The sequence below is a fragment of the Rattus norvegicus genome, chromosome X, assembly GCF_021556685.1.
Source record: "Rattus norvegicus strain SHRSP/BbbUtx chromosome X, alternate assembly SHRSP_T2T, whole genome shotgun sequence".
NCBI classification, from domain to species: Eukaryota; Metazoa; Chordata; class Mammalia; order Rodentia; family Muridae; genus Rattus; species Rattus norvegicus.
In genome coordinates this window covers 12,365,879-12,380,712 of record NC_141554.1, presented here as the reverse complement: position 1 = coordinate 12,380,712, position 14,834 = coordinate 12,365,879, and the positions used below count along the sequence as shown (strand labels likewise).

Genomic DNA, 14,834 nt, shown 5'->3' with positions numbered 1-14,834 from the left:
GTGTGTCATGGGGTCGGTTGGCACTTTTATTAGAACTGGGTTGTTGCCTGGCTTTGCCATTCTTCCTTCCTTCTTCTCCCTCCCATGATGCTAATAATCAGTCTGATATCTATTCTGTCTACTGATTGCTTCAGCGTCTGCCTCCTAGGACCTAACCAACCACAAAGATGAAGTGGTTTTCTCTAGTCTACACACAACAAGTAACAGAGGTAGTATTTGAAGCCAAGTGATCTAAGAACTCTAACTTAGTCTTGCTCATCTTGCTACATGTCATCTCTGCATTACATTTTATTTTCTTTCTAATCTTTTCAAGAACTCCACGACAGTGCTACTAGCTAACATCTCATATATAACAGGCTCAGAGAAATGAGCAGTGACTCAGCAAGAGTCATGGTGCAAGAAAACAGCAGAGCCAGCATTTGAAATGTGTCCAGCAGATGTCAACATCTCTATTTTTATCTTCTGTGTTACCTGATATATTACCATCACCATTTTCCAGAATGCTCCCATGCTAAGCAAATGAAACAAGGTTCTCAGGCACTTAGTATATAAAGGCAGTTCACCATCATGTTTATAAAGACACTATAAAAGAAGTACTACCCAGAGCCATTTTCATCCCATCTCAGGCTGCCATGATTAGATAAGGAATATCCAGCATTCAGAACAATCCCAGCATGTCTATATACATTTCCAGGGAATCATGAGGTCTCTATTGATGGATTGACAATGAGAACAGACTATTACAAGATGGGAAGTGGGTCTGTTAGAGAAAATATGTCACCAAGAGTATGTCTTTGGGGGTTATATATCACCCTGGCCCCTTCTTACTACTGTTCTGCTCTGCATCCTGCCTTTAATGATGTGATCATCTGTTCTAATACACTATCCACACTATTACAGATTGATAATCTCTAAATCCTGAAGGGGGAAAACAAATCATTTTTGTCAAGTATTTGGTCCCTCTGGAAAAAAGGAAACCCTTATAATTTTGTATATTGCTGGGCTTATTATAGGAAAACTTAACGGTTTTATTTGAATCATTATGTTTTCTTTTACCTGAATTTATCATAGCCATAGAAAAGGCAAGGTAATATAGAGTATTTGTGAATTTACATGGAATTTACAATGAATAATACATGGAATCAGCTGTAATTATTGGGAGTCAGAGAGCATTCAAAAAGTGTTTCCAGAGACAGAAGGTGAATTTACCCTCTTCATGCTTGTTAAACGGCGAAGCATTTCAGCATATGCTCACTTTTTACAACAGAAGGAACTGCCAGTTGCTGGTTGGGGAGGGTACAGTGGCCAAAACCTAGATAAAGATTGGAAGACTAAGACATAGGGAACTACCATGCTAACAATTGTATATAAAATGTAACAAGCAAGGATTAAAGTGAGGGAGTTTCTGTTCAGTGGAGATGAGAAGGTAAGTGAGCAGTTAGTGTATGCAGTAAGGATGGAGGGGAGAGACTTACACAGGAGACCACAACATACTGCCTCATGAATTCTGTGGTTTACTGCCTAATTGTGGTCAATTTAATCTATGCTAATCACAGCAGACATTTCTTAAGAAACATGTATTCTGTTCTTTACTAAAGTTGGTCTGTTTGCTTTGTCCTCAGTCTTCTCTCTAGAAGTAGTCTACACTTGTATACATCAAGGGCCTTCATGACAAAACTCATTGCAGTTCCCACATGTCCTGGCCGTGTGGAGTCAGGGAAATCCTGTGATATAGGATGCTTGGCCTGGAGGTTCTGTCATTAAGTCATTCTGTACCTTAGTTTCCTACATTATGACATGAAACCTGACACCCATCCATGACGAAGGACAAAGGTGAAAGTCATTATCATATCACCTTTTGTGGTGGGATTATTCTTGCATCTCACATTTAGTCCACACACTGATAAGAGTTCTTTGTGTTCCTTGCCCCAATCATTTTCCTGTTGTTCTATGGAACTGAACAAGGAGCTCAGTACTCACTGGTCAGATATCAATTGACCCTGAATTTGGAATTTAAAACAAAACTCAAACCTAAACTGATATACCAGTTAAAAGACAAAGTTTAATATGTCATATGGCACGAAGGGTCTTACAGATCTTTTTTGTTCAATCCTTGACATTTTTTTTCAATTAAAATTTTTTAATTAAGTGTATGTGAGTACAGGTGCCCACAGAAGTCAGGAGATTCCGTGGAGCTGGAGTTACAGGCGTTGTGAGATGCCTGATGCAGGTGCTGGCAACTAAACTCAGGTCCTCTGAAAAAGTGCTCATAACTGCTGAGCCACCTCTCTCTACCTTCTTTTCATTCGTTCATCCTTGCCATCCCTGTCACACTTAGCTTTGCCCAAGACCTTATAAGAACTTGCAGGATTCTAAGCCATGGCTGTTTCCATAACATCCTACCTAGAATGCATTCCCAGTGAAGCTTCTCTGTTTCCCAGTGCCTGATATGAAGCCAATGCACATTTCACTAAGTAAGGGGAAGCATCCTTTCCATGCATCCTCAAAATATTGTAATGCCCCTTAACTAAAGCACTAGCCCTCACACCTTAGTACTTAATTTCTTATGTTTTATCCTTCCTCTGCTCCCCACCATTGCCTCCAACATTATCAACTCCTCAGCAAGGAGCTATAACCTTGATATTGACATGTTTTAGAAGTGGTCATCAAATGGTTGGCACTTATCCAAAATTCACTCAGTGAAACAATTACTAGTGACTTCATCCACACGCAGCTCATTAGGTCACTATCTGACAAGTAACCTATTATTGACTCAGAAGCATATCGCATATCTGTAGGTAGATAAGGACATGGCACACAGAGTCTTTAATCATCTTTTGATAGGCAGGTTTGAACCCTTCTTCCACTGGTTTTCATGGAAAACCTTCATCCCAGTAACAATCTGTGCTGCACTCTCAATACCCTTTTGTTATCTTTTCCATTTTAGTTTAGTGTTGCTAGCACAGCCCTGTTAATGGTCATTAAGTCATGCCTTGTTATTGCCATCAGACACATTGAACTCAGCACATTGAACTCATACTTGGATGCATAATGCTATCTTTGAGTGCTAAAAATCCCATAAAGTCTGAAGGGGTGAGTCATAACATGTGTTAGAAACAGAAAAGTGTTGCTAAAGAATAACTCAGGCTATGATCACGTTTTCTTGTGTTTCTCATCCATGTGTTAAGCAGAGTAAAATCCAACCACAATGAATGACATGATTGGTAGGATTAAAGAAGGGACCCGATCTCTCTCTTGCCTAGTTTAGAATTGATTTTGAGTTTAGAGAGCCATGCCCACACTGACTCAGAGGTGCTCTTGAGGAAGTTTCCTGAGTTCTAGACTCAGTATTAGGACAGTCTATTGGCAGTCTGAACAAATCTCTGACTATCTAAAGTGCTCCTTATATGTCAACTTTCTTCAGTTATGTTGACTGAGTTTGCTTCTCTAGAGGAATGAAGAGTGGAAACAACACAATGGTGCAGCACCATGACTTCCTTTGTAAGACTCATGAGCTTCAAAGGAAATTCTGGAGATACTTTCTGTTATTGTCAGGAAAGGAAAAAAAAACAGGGAGAAACATGGCAACCTATTTGGAGGTTGGTTTCAATTGCAGGGGCTTTCAGCCACAGCTCAGCACACTTATTTATCAAACACGCCTTGTTTGAGTGTGCCAGCCGTGGATGAGTTAATGCAGAGATTAGGTAGTACCTTCCATACTGGGTCAAGATGCCAGGAGGGAAGTAGGCTGTGTAGCAGCCCCCGGAGTACTGCTCCTCACACCAGTTCTTCTCTTCATAATGGACTGGCTGTTAAGGCAGAGGGAGAAAGAATTGAGAAAGAGACAGAAGGCATTTTGTCTATTGTATATGGAACACATGCAAGTACATTTCATTACAGAGAACCAATTGCAGCTGCCTATCACAATTTGCATGGCAGTCCTGCCAGGCTTCCCTGATTCCTATAGTTACTAAAGCCCTTGTAGAAAGTGGTATAGTGTTTGCCTATAGCCAGTGGATATTCTCTTGTATGCTTTAAATTACCTCTATGATTTATGTTACATAATGCAATATAAATGCCATGCAAATATTTGTCACACTGACTCTTCAGTGCATGTGTGATTTTTTTTCCCAAATATTTTGCAGAATCTCTACATACACAGTGCTGACTGTACTTCTGAAATAGGGCCACATTAGTCTTTTGCTTTTGAAGACAGGTCTTGGGTAGGTAAATGCTTTCACTAATAAACTTGGATAAGTTCAGACCTTAGAAAGTTTTTTCATTTGGCACATGCATGTCTTAATAGTTTTTTGAGACAAAATCTTTTTCTTTTCCTTTTATTATTTTTGTTGCTTCTTTTTTTCTTTTATTGGATTTTTAAAATTTACATTTAAATGTTATCCCCTTTCCCAGTTTCCACTCCACAATCCTGCTATTCCATTCCCCTCCTGCTTCTATGAGGGTGCTCTCTCACCCACCCACCCACTCCCTCCCACATCCCTGCCCTGACATTCCCCTACACTGGGGCATTGAGCTTTGACAGGAAGGGCCTCTCCCCACATTGATGCCACAAAAGGCCATCCTCTGCTATATATGTGGATGGAGCCATAGTTCAATCCCTGTGAATTCTTGGGATGGTGGCACAGTCCCTGGGAGCTCTGGGGGTTGAAACAAAGTCTTGTCAAGTAGCATAATGACCTGAGAGTCTTTATCCTCCTCTGATGTTTCTACCTTGCAACTACTGAGATTATGAACATGTACCACTATTTCTGGACATAAACAGTAATTATGTTTCCATTTTCACTTTCTTTTTATCTATCAGAAACTTTTAATGTCTATTGGTTTTGAGGAAGGTTTTAAAATGTTATAGTTTATGAGAAGATTCAGTCCATGAAAAAAGTATGTATCTATGAAAGATAAATGACAGTAAGTTTCATGTTTTGATAAGGTTGAGGTTTGCTGAAGGTGGAATGGTTTTCATAAGACGCTCTCAGTATGGAGAGATGGTGGAACTTGTAAAATGACCATTGGTCTGGAAATATGTTTTGGCGATCAACAGGCTGTATTTTAGCTGAGAGTTTTACAAAATTTGAACTCCTTATAGAAAGAGGCCAGACTCACAGCTCCATGATAGAACGCATGACTAGCATATCAGCACTCTATGTTCAGTTCTATCCAGGGGTGAGAGGAACCAACAATGAATATCCTAAACAGAAAGTTTATCACTAACCATCACTTTGAAAAGAAAAAAAAGCATTGATATAGCAAAAAATTCAAAACTAGACTTTAAAAATGTTTTGTTAAAAATTATAATCATATAGCTGACTTTGCACCGGCATTCTATTTACAAAATGTGAGGCCCTGCCTCAGTAGGGAATGGCGCTGGGACTTTTATTTATCATTATCACCATACTGTGTTCTGACATCTGAGGACTGACATTCCTCCAAGGAATTTATGCCACTTGCATAGCAAACACAAAGGTGCCAGCGAAGCAAGTGACTTTCTTTGTACAAAAAGCACATGAGGACAGAAGCCATACCGTTTCATCATCAGAAATGAATTATCAATATCCTTAGAAGAGACTTTGGCAAATGAAAACTTATCCTTTCGGGGGAAATTTAAAAACAACCATTTTCCTCCTTAAGTGATGTTTTCTATTCAACCCCTTCATATAGTCCTTGAGAATGTTAATTACCAACTGGCACCTGTGAGCTTTATCCAGGGACAGTTCTGAATTTAGAGACAAAAGAAGTACTACCTGCAGCAGAGTGAAACACTTTCTAGAACCATTTATGCACCAACCGTACATGTACAGACCCTTTGGGGAGTATATTGGGGAAAGATGAGATATAGGGTCCTCCTGGCACAAACCTATCCCTGAGCAACCTTTCGGGACAAAGCAGGCCTCTCCGCTGGGCGAAGGCTGGGAAACAGCCTTACCTGCAGAGCTTCTTGAGAGTTCAGAACTTTCGCGTATAGCTCACAGAGCTTCCTCAGTCTGTACAACAGGGAAAGAAGATGTTTTAAAGATAGAAGTGAAGCTTAAAGAAGTAAGGGGAAGAAAATGGGGGAGGCACCTATTCCCTTAAGAAAAAGTCTCTGGGTACCATTGCTTCCACTTTGATCTTTCAGGTTAACAAATTAGTTTTCTTTTGCTTGAGATGCTGTACTTCTATGTAGCCTAGGCTTGCCTGGCATTCTCAATCTTCCTGCCTTGGCCTCTCATGAGACATGATTACAACCAAGAGTGACCATAACCAGCTTCATTCTAATTTCTGAAAATCAAGAATTTGTTCTATCTCTAATACCTTAAAACCATGAGCTCACAAACAAGAATGTAGCGAGACTGTTGCTAAATCTTTAAGAAAGAAAGTAAAATGAATCACTGGGCATATCAACTTAGAAAAGACAGTCTCAGGCTCTGCTTCTGACTCTTGACTCAGAAAAGAAGGTAACAGTAATGTGAATTTCCCAAGCTTTCCAAGGGTTTCTCAAATTTAAAAACTGCCAATATAAAGTTCATAGCCCAGTGATGGTTTGCAATAAATAAGTGCTCAGTAAATACTTGCTCTTAAGTCTAGTGGGAGAATTGGAAGAAGCCAACTGCTATAATTAGTCACTTGAGACAAATCAACCAATTTGTCAACTAACATAAATCTAGCCACTGGTATATTTATATTTCTATAAATGAGCATAGCTGTTTCAATGTTGGCCTTTATAGATTAAGAATACACAAGGGGATCTTAAACATGATTTATAGCTTGAGCAACTCATTTTAAAAGTAGTGTTTTTGTAGACAGGAGTGTTTTTCAGGGGTTAAGAGAACTGGCACTTTAACAGAGGACCCAACTTCGATTCTCAGCATCCACGTGGCAGTTCACTGCAGGGCATCCAATACACACTTCTGGCATCAGCAGGGCATCAAGCATGGCACACATGTGGTACATTCAGGCAAGACACCCATATGCATAAAAATAAATATCCTCCTAAAGTGTAGTACTGTTTTCCACCTAGGAACTCTTTCTATAAGCAAAATAATAAAAGTGTTCACTGTCTTCTGCCTCTCTTTTTCTCTGTAATAGCATGGCATGAACAGAGGAATGGTGGCAGAGAGAAGATATACAGTTAGTTCCAGAAATAGAATGAAGTATGTAATGAGGGTTAGAATTCAGGAAGGTGGGCATTTTAAGTTCTTGAAGAAGAGACTGATAATTAAAAAATATGGCTGCCCAGGAAAGAAATAAAGCTGAACCCTCACTTCTTTGTGAAAAATATATTTCTATTAATTATATGAGAATTTCATCCATGTATTCAATATATTTTGATCATTTTCATTCCCCAAACCCTCTCCTTAGCTCTTTCCATATTCACTACCTATCCCCTCTTTTTCAAACAGAATTAACCAAATCAATTTTTGACTATCTATATATTCATGGGTATGAAGTCATCCACCAGACCATAGTCAATTTACCAGAGTCTACATCCTTAAAGAAGACTGATAAACCCTCCTCTAGAAGCCATCAATACGTCTTTGGTTAGAAGTATGTCTTCATGAGTACCTCCACTCTCCATGGCATTACCTCTTACATCAAAATAAACTTCAGGAAAAGAAAAGATTTTCAGATAGTAGATGAATCCAGAGATGGACAAGGTGATGCATGCCTGTAATTTCAGTACTTTGGAGATGGAGGCAGGAAGATTGTGAGTTAAAGGCAAGTCTTGGTTACACAATGAGTCAGAAAACAGCCTGAAGAGGCAGCAACTCATCCTATTCCACTCTCATTATAATCACCCAAAAGCAGTAGAAGAATGGATAATTAAAAATACATAACTTAGAGGACTGGAGAAATGGATCAGCAGTTAAGAGTGTGTCTCTCAGTTCTTTGGAGGACCCACTTTTGGTTCCTAGCATCATCATTGGACAGTTCATAGCTGCTGTAACTTTAGCTCTAAGGGTCTGCAACATTTCTGGCCTCCAAAGGTACATGCACTCTCTCTGTCTCTCTTTCTTTTTCTCTATCTCACACACATGTGCACATGTGCAGTACATACACATACACACATGTCATACACATTTGCATATGCACACATGTCACATGTGATTAAAAATAAAATCTAAACAAAAGATAAATCAAAAATAATATATTCAAATAGGATTATTTCTGTGTATGACAGATTGTTTATTAAACTATTAGAATAAATAATCCTGACCACATGAAAGACGTAGTTGTTAAGGTATATGATGCACTAATCTATTAACAAGATTAAAAAGACAACTTGGAAAAAGATGTGTTCAGAGCATTGAAGATTCAGCAATGAGTGAGTCACACTTTCTAACCTTCATGGATCTTATATTCCAGTGGGGACAGTTTGAAATCTATGGCCCAGTCAGACCTCCACAGCTCTGGCCATGCAGCAAGGTGGCATGGGTTTTGAGGAACATGCCATGCAGACTGAAATAATTCACTGTAAAGTCATTTGGGCTTTCAGTCATTAAATATGCTATCAGTTGTGGTACAGGCATACATATTTGGCAGTGGTGGATACAAATTGCTAAGAGAGATAGCCTCCAGAGAAATTCATCTCTGTACCTATGATCTGGAATTGCTATGCATCATTTATGTAATGCTGCCTAACCTAGCCATTTGTCTACTTAATAATCTCCTCCACAGGTAAACTCTTGCCTTACATAAATTTTCACAATGTTCATAGTGAAAGGAAAATTATACAGATTTAAGGTTTAAAAATATGAAGTTAAAAGAGTATGTTTCAAAATTCACAACCTCAGGACTAAACACTGTGAAAAGCAAGTCCAGGCAGCCCCGCCCTGCCGCTAGAACTAACAGACCATAAAAGGAAAGGAATGCAGAACAGACCAGGAGTACCGGATCTGACTCACAGGCCACCTGGCAGGAAGAGATAAGCCCCCAGCCCCCGACATCCAGGACGCCCCAAACCTGCCAATGCGTGTAGCTATACCTTATTACCTCATCATGTGAAATAGCCAATCATATGTGAACATGTCTATGTGCCTCGTTTGAATCCACCAATCCCTGTAATTATGCATCTGCTTCTGTACGCCTGCTTCTGCTTCCCCAATCCCTATAAAAGCCCCATGCTGGAGCTGCTGGGTGCACAAGTCCTCCGAAGAGACTGTGTGCCCGCAGGTACCTGTGTTTTCCAATAAACCCTCTTGCTGATTGCATCCGAGTGGACTCGGCTCGGTCATTGGGCGCTTGGGACTCCTCCTGAGGGAAAGGTCCTCTCCAGGGGTCTTTCAATAGTTCTTAGCATAATGCCTTGTGTATAATTCGGTAAGTATTAACTTGAATATTTTGTTCTTAAGTAATAAGCATTGTGACATATAAGACCTTTATCATTAACATAATCACCCTAGCAATATACATATTACAATGTACTCTGTATGCTGAAAAAGTCAATAAATATCAAATGACAACCAAATATTGTAAAAAGAAGAAAAGAATGGGCTGAGAGAGAAAAGGCAGAGGAAAGAAAGAGATGACTTGAGTAGCCTACATTCCCTTTTGAGAGTGTATTTTGTTCTAGAAAACTATCTGCTTATCAACTAAAAGAGCAGGGAGTGATAAAAGGAAGAAACAGGGATGGGGAAGGGAGAGAAAAAAGAGAAAAGGGAAAGAAGAAAGAAGGAAAGAAGATTTTGTTACCTTTCTTCTTTAGTAAGGCGTACCAGTTTTCTAGCTTTGTGAGCAAGGATAAATCTAAAATATACAACCAAGAAACAGAGAGCCGTTTAATACTTTCTCCTTCACTGCATTTCTATGGTTACACATGCCCTGTGTACAATGCAAGGGAACGCTTATATACTGACTTAGTGTTCACAGTTTCAATGATCCATTTCAATCTCTGTTTCAATGACCCATTCTTGACACTGAGGAGCACTTTCTGGCTTTGGGGGAATCAGGGGAGTAAAAGTAAATTACTGGCCATGATTTCTTCTAGGTTAGTATGATGAAAGCTCTACTGCCCTCCAGCAGGCTTAGTGACCTAGAGACTAGAGTCTCAAATGCTCAGTTAAGGCTGTGTCTGAGCCATCCAGTTCTTCTTTGCCCTTTGGTTCTGTCTCCACATGATGACCCTGTAACACACAACCTTTGAGATGCTGTCTCATTTCTAGCCCTGCAGTTGCTTCCTGCTTCGCCATTTGCTCTGCCCTTGCTGTTCTCTCCTTGGCTTTCTGTAGGTCATCTCAAGTCTTCCTCCTCAAGGCAAATACATCTTTGCCTCAAATCGTGGTCCCTAAACACTCTTCAACTGTCCTGGGGCAAGTTGTGCCTAAGGCTGGCCTCCACTTTTTTGTAGTGGGATTCAGAAAAGAAATCTCAATAACCCACTTGCATAATGTTTACTGTGATTTAGATACAGTTGTGCTCATCAAAACTCATATTGAAGTTCCATTCACAGTATAATAGGGTTAAGAAGTGGTAGGGCCTTTCAGAATATTTTAAATCATGGGGAATTGAAAGGATTAATATGGTTTCCATGACAGTGGATTGCTCTTTGGGAGAGTGGGTTATTTTAAATAACAAGTTTGGCTTCTCTGCCTGTGTCCTTGCTTCCTCTCTGCTGTGTTTTCAAGCAGCACAAGACCCTTATCAGAAGCCTTGTAAATATTAATTTTATGCTCTTAGATTTTCAGAACTGTGAGGTACAATGAACATCATCTCTTTATGTTATCCAGTTTTAAGAACTTATCTAAAACAACAGAAAACATAGTAAACAACATGGAGGCCCACACACTTTCCATAAGAAATCTTAGTAAAATACTCCTCTTTGTATCAGTCTATCACGTAAGGATATATCTAAAACATATCTACTGATACACTAATATGAACTAAAAAATGAATATAACAAAATTAAATGTTATTTGTATTTGACATATACATATTTATTATTTAAAAGAAACAATAAGAATACTCCTATCAGGTTGGGGATTTAGCTCAGTGGTAGAGTGCTTGCCTAGTAAGCGCAAGGCCCTGGGTTCGGTTCTCAGCTCCAAAAATAAATAAATAAATAAATAAATAAATAAATAAATAATACTCCTATCACTGGATTTACAGAATAGTACTATCAAGAAAAAATTGTTTTGTAAAAGCTTTGTATTTCATAATCAATAGTATCGTATTATCTTGCCAGTAGCAAATACAGCTATAAACTATAATTGTGCCTTACCCCATTATAGCAGCACAGCTGCCATCTGGCTTGGTATCATCCAATGTGTACGCAATTGGAGCTTCCTCTCCTTCAATAACCATGGTTCCACAGAAATCTTAGAAAACAGGGAAGTACATGAACATGCTCATTGCCCAATCATTTTGCTCACAGCAATTGCAATGAAAAACAGTTTTCAATTTGAGAAATCTGGAGGCCAAACATAAACCAATCTAATTTAGGTGGATGAAAGCAAACTGAATGGTTGTCAAGGACAGGCTAGGTAACCGTGGTTCTATGAAAAAAGAAAAAGCCTATACTTAACAAAACTGGAAAATCCAGAGGAAATGGACAATTTTCTAGACATAAACCATCTAAACAGTCCCATAACTCCTAAAGAAATAGAAGAAGTTATTAAATATCTCCCCCCTACAAAAAAAGCCCAGGACCAGATGGGTTTCATAGAAGACCTAATACCAATCTGTCCAATCTATTCCACAAAACAGAAACAGAAGGAACACTACCCAATACCTTCTATGAGGCCACAATTATGCTTATACCTAAACCACACAAAGACCCAATAAAGAAAGAGAACTTCAGACCAATTTCCTTTATGAATATTGACACTAAAATGCTCAATAAAATTCTCATGAACCGAATCTAAGAACACATTAAAACCATCAGCCATCATGATCAAGTAGACTTCATCCTAGGGATGCAGGGATCATTTAATATACGGAAATCCATCAACATAAACCACTATATAAACAAACTCAAAGGAAAAAAAAAACCACATGATCATTTCATTAGATGCTGAGAAAGCATTTTACAAAATTCAACACCCCTTCATGATAAAAGTCCTGGAAAGATCAGGAATTCAAGTCCCATAACTAAACATAGTAAAATCAATATACAGCAAACCAGTAGCCAACATCAAACTAATTGGAGAGAAATTTGAATCAATCCCACTAAAATCAGGGAGTAGACAATGCTGCCCACTTATTCTCAACTTATTGAATATAGAGTACTGGAAGCCCTAGCCAGAGAAATCAGACAACAAAAGGAGGTCAAAGGGATACAAGTTGGATAGGAAGAAGTCAAAATATCACTATTTACAGATGATATGATAGTATATTTAAGTGACCACAAAAGTGCCACCAGAGAACGACTAAGCCTGATAAACAATTTCAGTAAAGTGGCTGGATATAAAATTAACTCAATCAAATCAGTAGCCTTCCTCTACTCAAAAGGTAAACAGGCTGAGAAAGAAATTGTGGAAATGACACCCTTCACAATAGTCACTATAATTTAAAATCCTTTCATTTGACTGTAACTAAGCAAGTGAAAGACCTGTATGACAAGAACTCCAAGTCTCTGAAGAAAGAAATTGAAAAAGATCTCAGAGGATGGAAAGACCTCCCATGCTCATGGATTGACAGGATTAACGTAGCAAAAATGACCATTTTACCAAAAGTAATCTACAGATTCAGTGCAATCCCCATCAAAATTCCAACTCAATTCTTCATAGACATAGAAAGAGAAATTTGCAAATTCATTTCAAATAACAAAAAACCCAGGATAGTGAAAACTATCCTCAACAATAAAAGAACTTCTGGGGAAATCACTATCCCTGACCTCAAGCTATATTACAGAGCAATCATGATAAGAACCTGTATGTTATTGGTACAGAGACAGGCAGGTAGATCAATGGAATAGAATTGAAGCTCCAGAAATGAATGTACCACCCATGGTCACTTGATCTTTAACAAAGGCGCTAAAACTATCCAGTGGAAAAAAGATAGCATTTTCAAAAACTGGTGCTTGTTCAAATGGAGGTCAGCATGTAGAATAATGCAAATCGTTCCATTTTTATTGCTCTGTAAAAAGCTCAAGTCCAGGTGGATCAAGAACTGCCATATCAAGCCAGATATACTCAAACAATAGAAGAAAAAGTGGGGTAGAGTCTTGAACATATGGGCACTGGGGAAATTTTCCTGAACAGAACACCAATGGCTTATGCTTTAAGATCAAGAATCGACAAACGAGACCTCATAAAACTGCAAAGTTTCTGTAAGCCAAAGGACACTGTCATTAGGACATAACAGGAACCAAGAGATTGGGAAAAGATCTTTACCAATCCTATATTTGATAGAGGGCTAATATCCAAAATATACAAAGAACTCAAGAAGTTAGACACCAGACAGCCAAATAACCTTATTAAAAATGTGGTACAGTGCTAAACGAAGAATTCTCAACTGAGGAATTTCGAATGGCTGAGAAGCACCTAAAGAAATGATCAACATCCTTAGTTATCAAGGAAATGCAAATCAAAACAACCCTGAGATTCCACCTCACACCTGTCAGAATGGCTAAGATCAAAAACTCAGATGACAACAGATGCTGGCAAGGATGTGAAGAAAGAGGAACACTCCTCCATTGTTGGTGGGATTGCAAACTGGTACAACCACTCTGAATATCAGTCTGGAGGTTCCTCAGAAAATTGGACATTGCACTACCTGAGGACCCAGTTATATCTCTCCTGGGCATATACCCAAAAGATGCTCCAACATAAAACAAAGACACATGCTCCACTATGTTCATAGCAGCCTTATTTATAATATCCAAAAGCTGGAAAGAACGCAGATGCCCTTCAACAGAGGAATGGATACAGAAAATGTGGTATATCTACACAGTGGAGTACTACTCAGCTATCAAAAACAATGACTTCAGGAAATTCATAGGCAAATGGATTGAACTAAAAAACATCATCCTGAGTAAGGTAACCCAATCACAGAAAAACACACATGGTATGAACTCACTAATAAGTGAATATTAGCCCAGAAGCTCGAATCACCCAAAATACAATCCACAGACCATAGGAAGCTCAAGAAGAAGGATGACCAAAGTGCAGATGCTTCACTCCTTCTTAAAAGGGGGAAAATATTCATAGGAGGGGATATGAAGGCAAAGTTTGGAGCAGAGATTGAAGGAATGGTCATTCAGAGCCTGCCCCACATGTGGCATATATATATACACACACACACACACACACACACACACAGTCATGAAAACTAGATAAGATTGATGAAGCTAAGAAATGCATGCTGACAGGAGCTGACAGGATAGATGTATCCCGAGAGGCACAGCCAGAGCATGTCAAATACGGAGGTGAATGCTAGCAGCAAACCATTGAACTGAGAATGGGATCCTCTTTGGAGGAATTAGAGAAAGGATTAAAAGAGCTGAAGGGGCTTGCAACCCTATAAGAACAACAACTAGAGCTCCTAGGGACTAAACCAACATTAAAGACTGTACATGGACTGACCCATGGCCCTAGCTGCATATGTTGCAGAGGATGGCCTTGTTGGGCACCAATGGAAGGACAAGCCCTAGGTCCTGACAAAGTTGCATCTCCAGTGTAGGGGAATGTTGGGGGGATGGGATGGGGGGTGGATGCGGAGGGGAACAACCTTATAGAAGAAGGTGAGGGGAATGGGATAGGGGGTTTATGTCTGGGAAACTGGCAAAGGGAATAACATTTTAAATGTAAATAAAAAATAACCAATAAAAGAAAAATACTTTCAAATAAGCAAAATTAAACAAAATGCAAAGGCAATGTAGTGGAATAGTTGTAACCAAGAGC

The 14,834-nt window shown here is 39.1% G+C and overlaps 1 protein-coding gene across 1 annotated transcript in view; it reads right to left on the bottom strand.

The window, feature by feature from the left end:
* Window positions 1-14,834, bottom strand: part of Maob (monoamine oxidase B) — a 103,648-nt gene that overhangs the window by 4,137 nt on the left and 84,677 nt on the right. Inside the window, 4 exon segments of the mRNA NM_013198.1 lie at window positions 3,712-3,809; window positions 5,942-5,999; window positions 9,688-9,741; window positions 11,213-11,309. Coding sequence (NP_037330.1) covers window positions 3,712-3,809; window positions 5,942-5,999; window positions 9,688-9,741; window positions 11,213-11,309 — 307 coding nt within the window.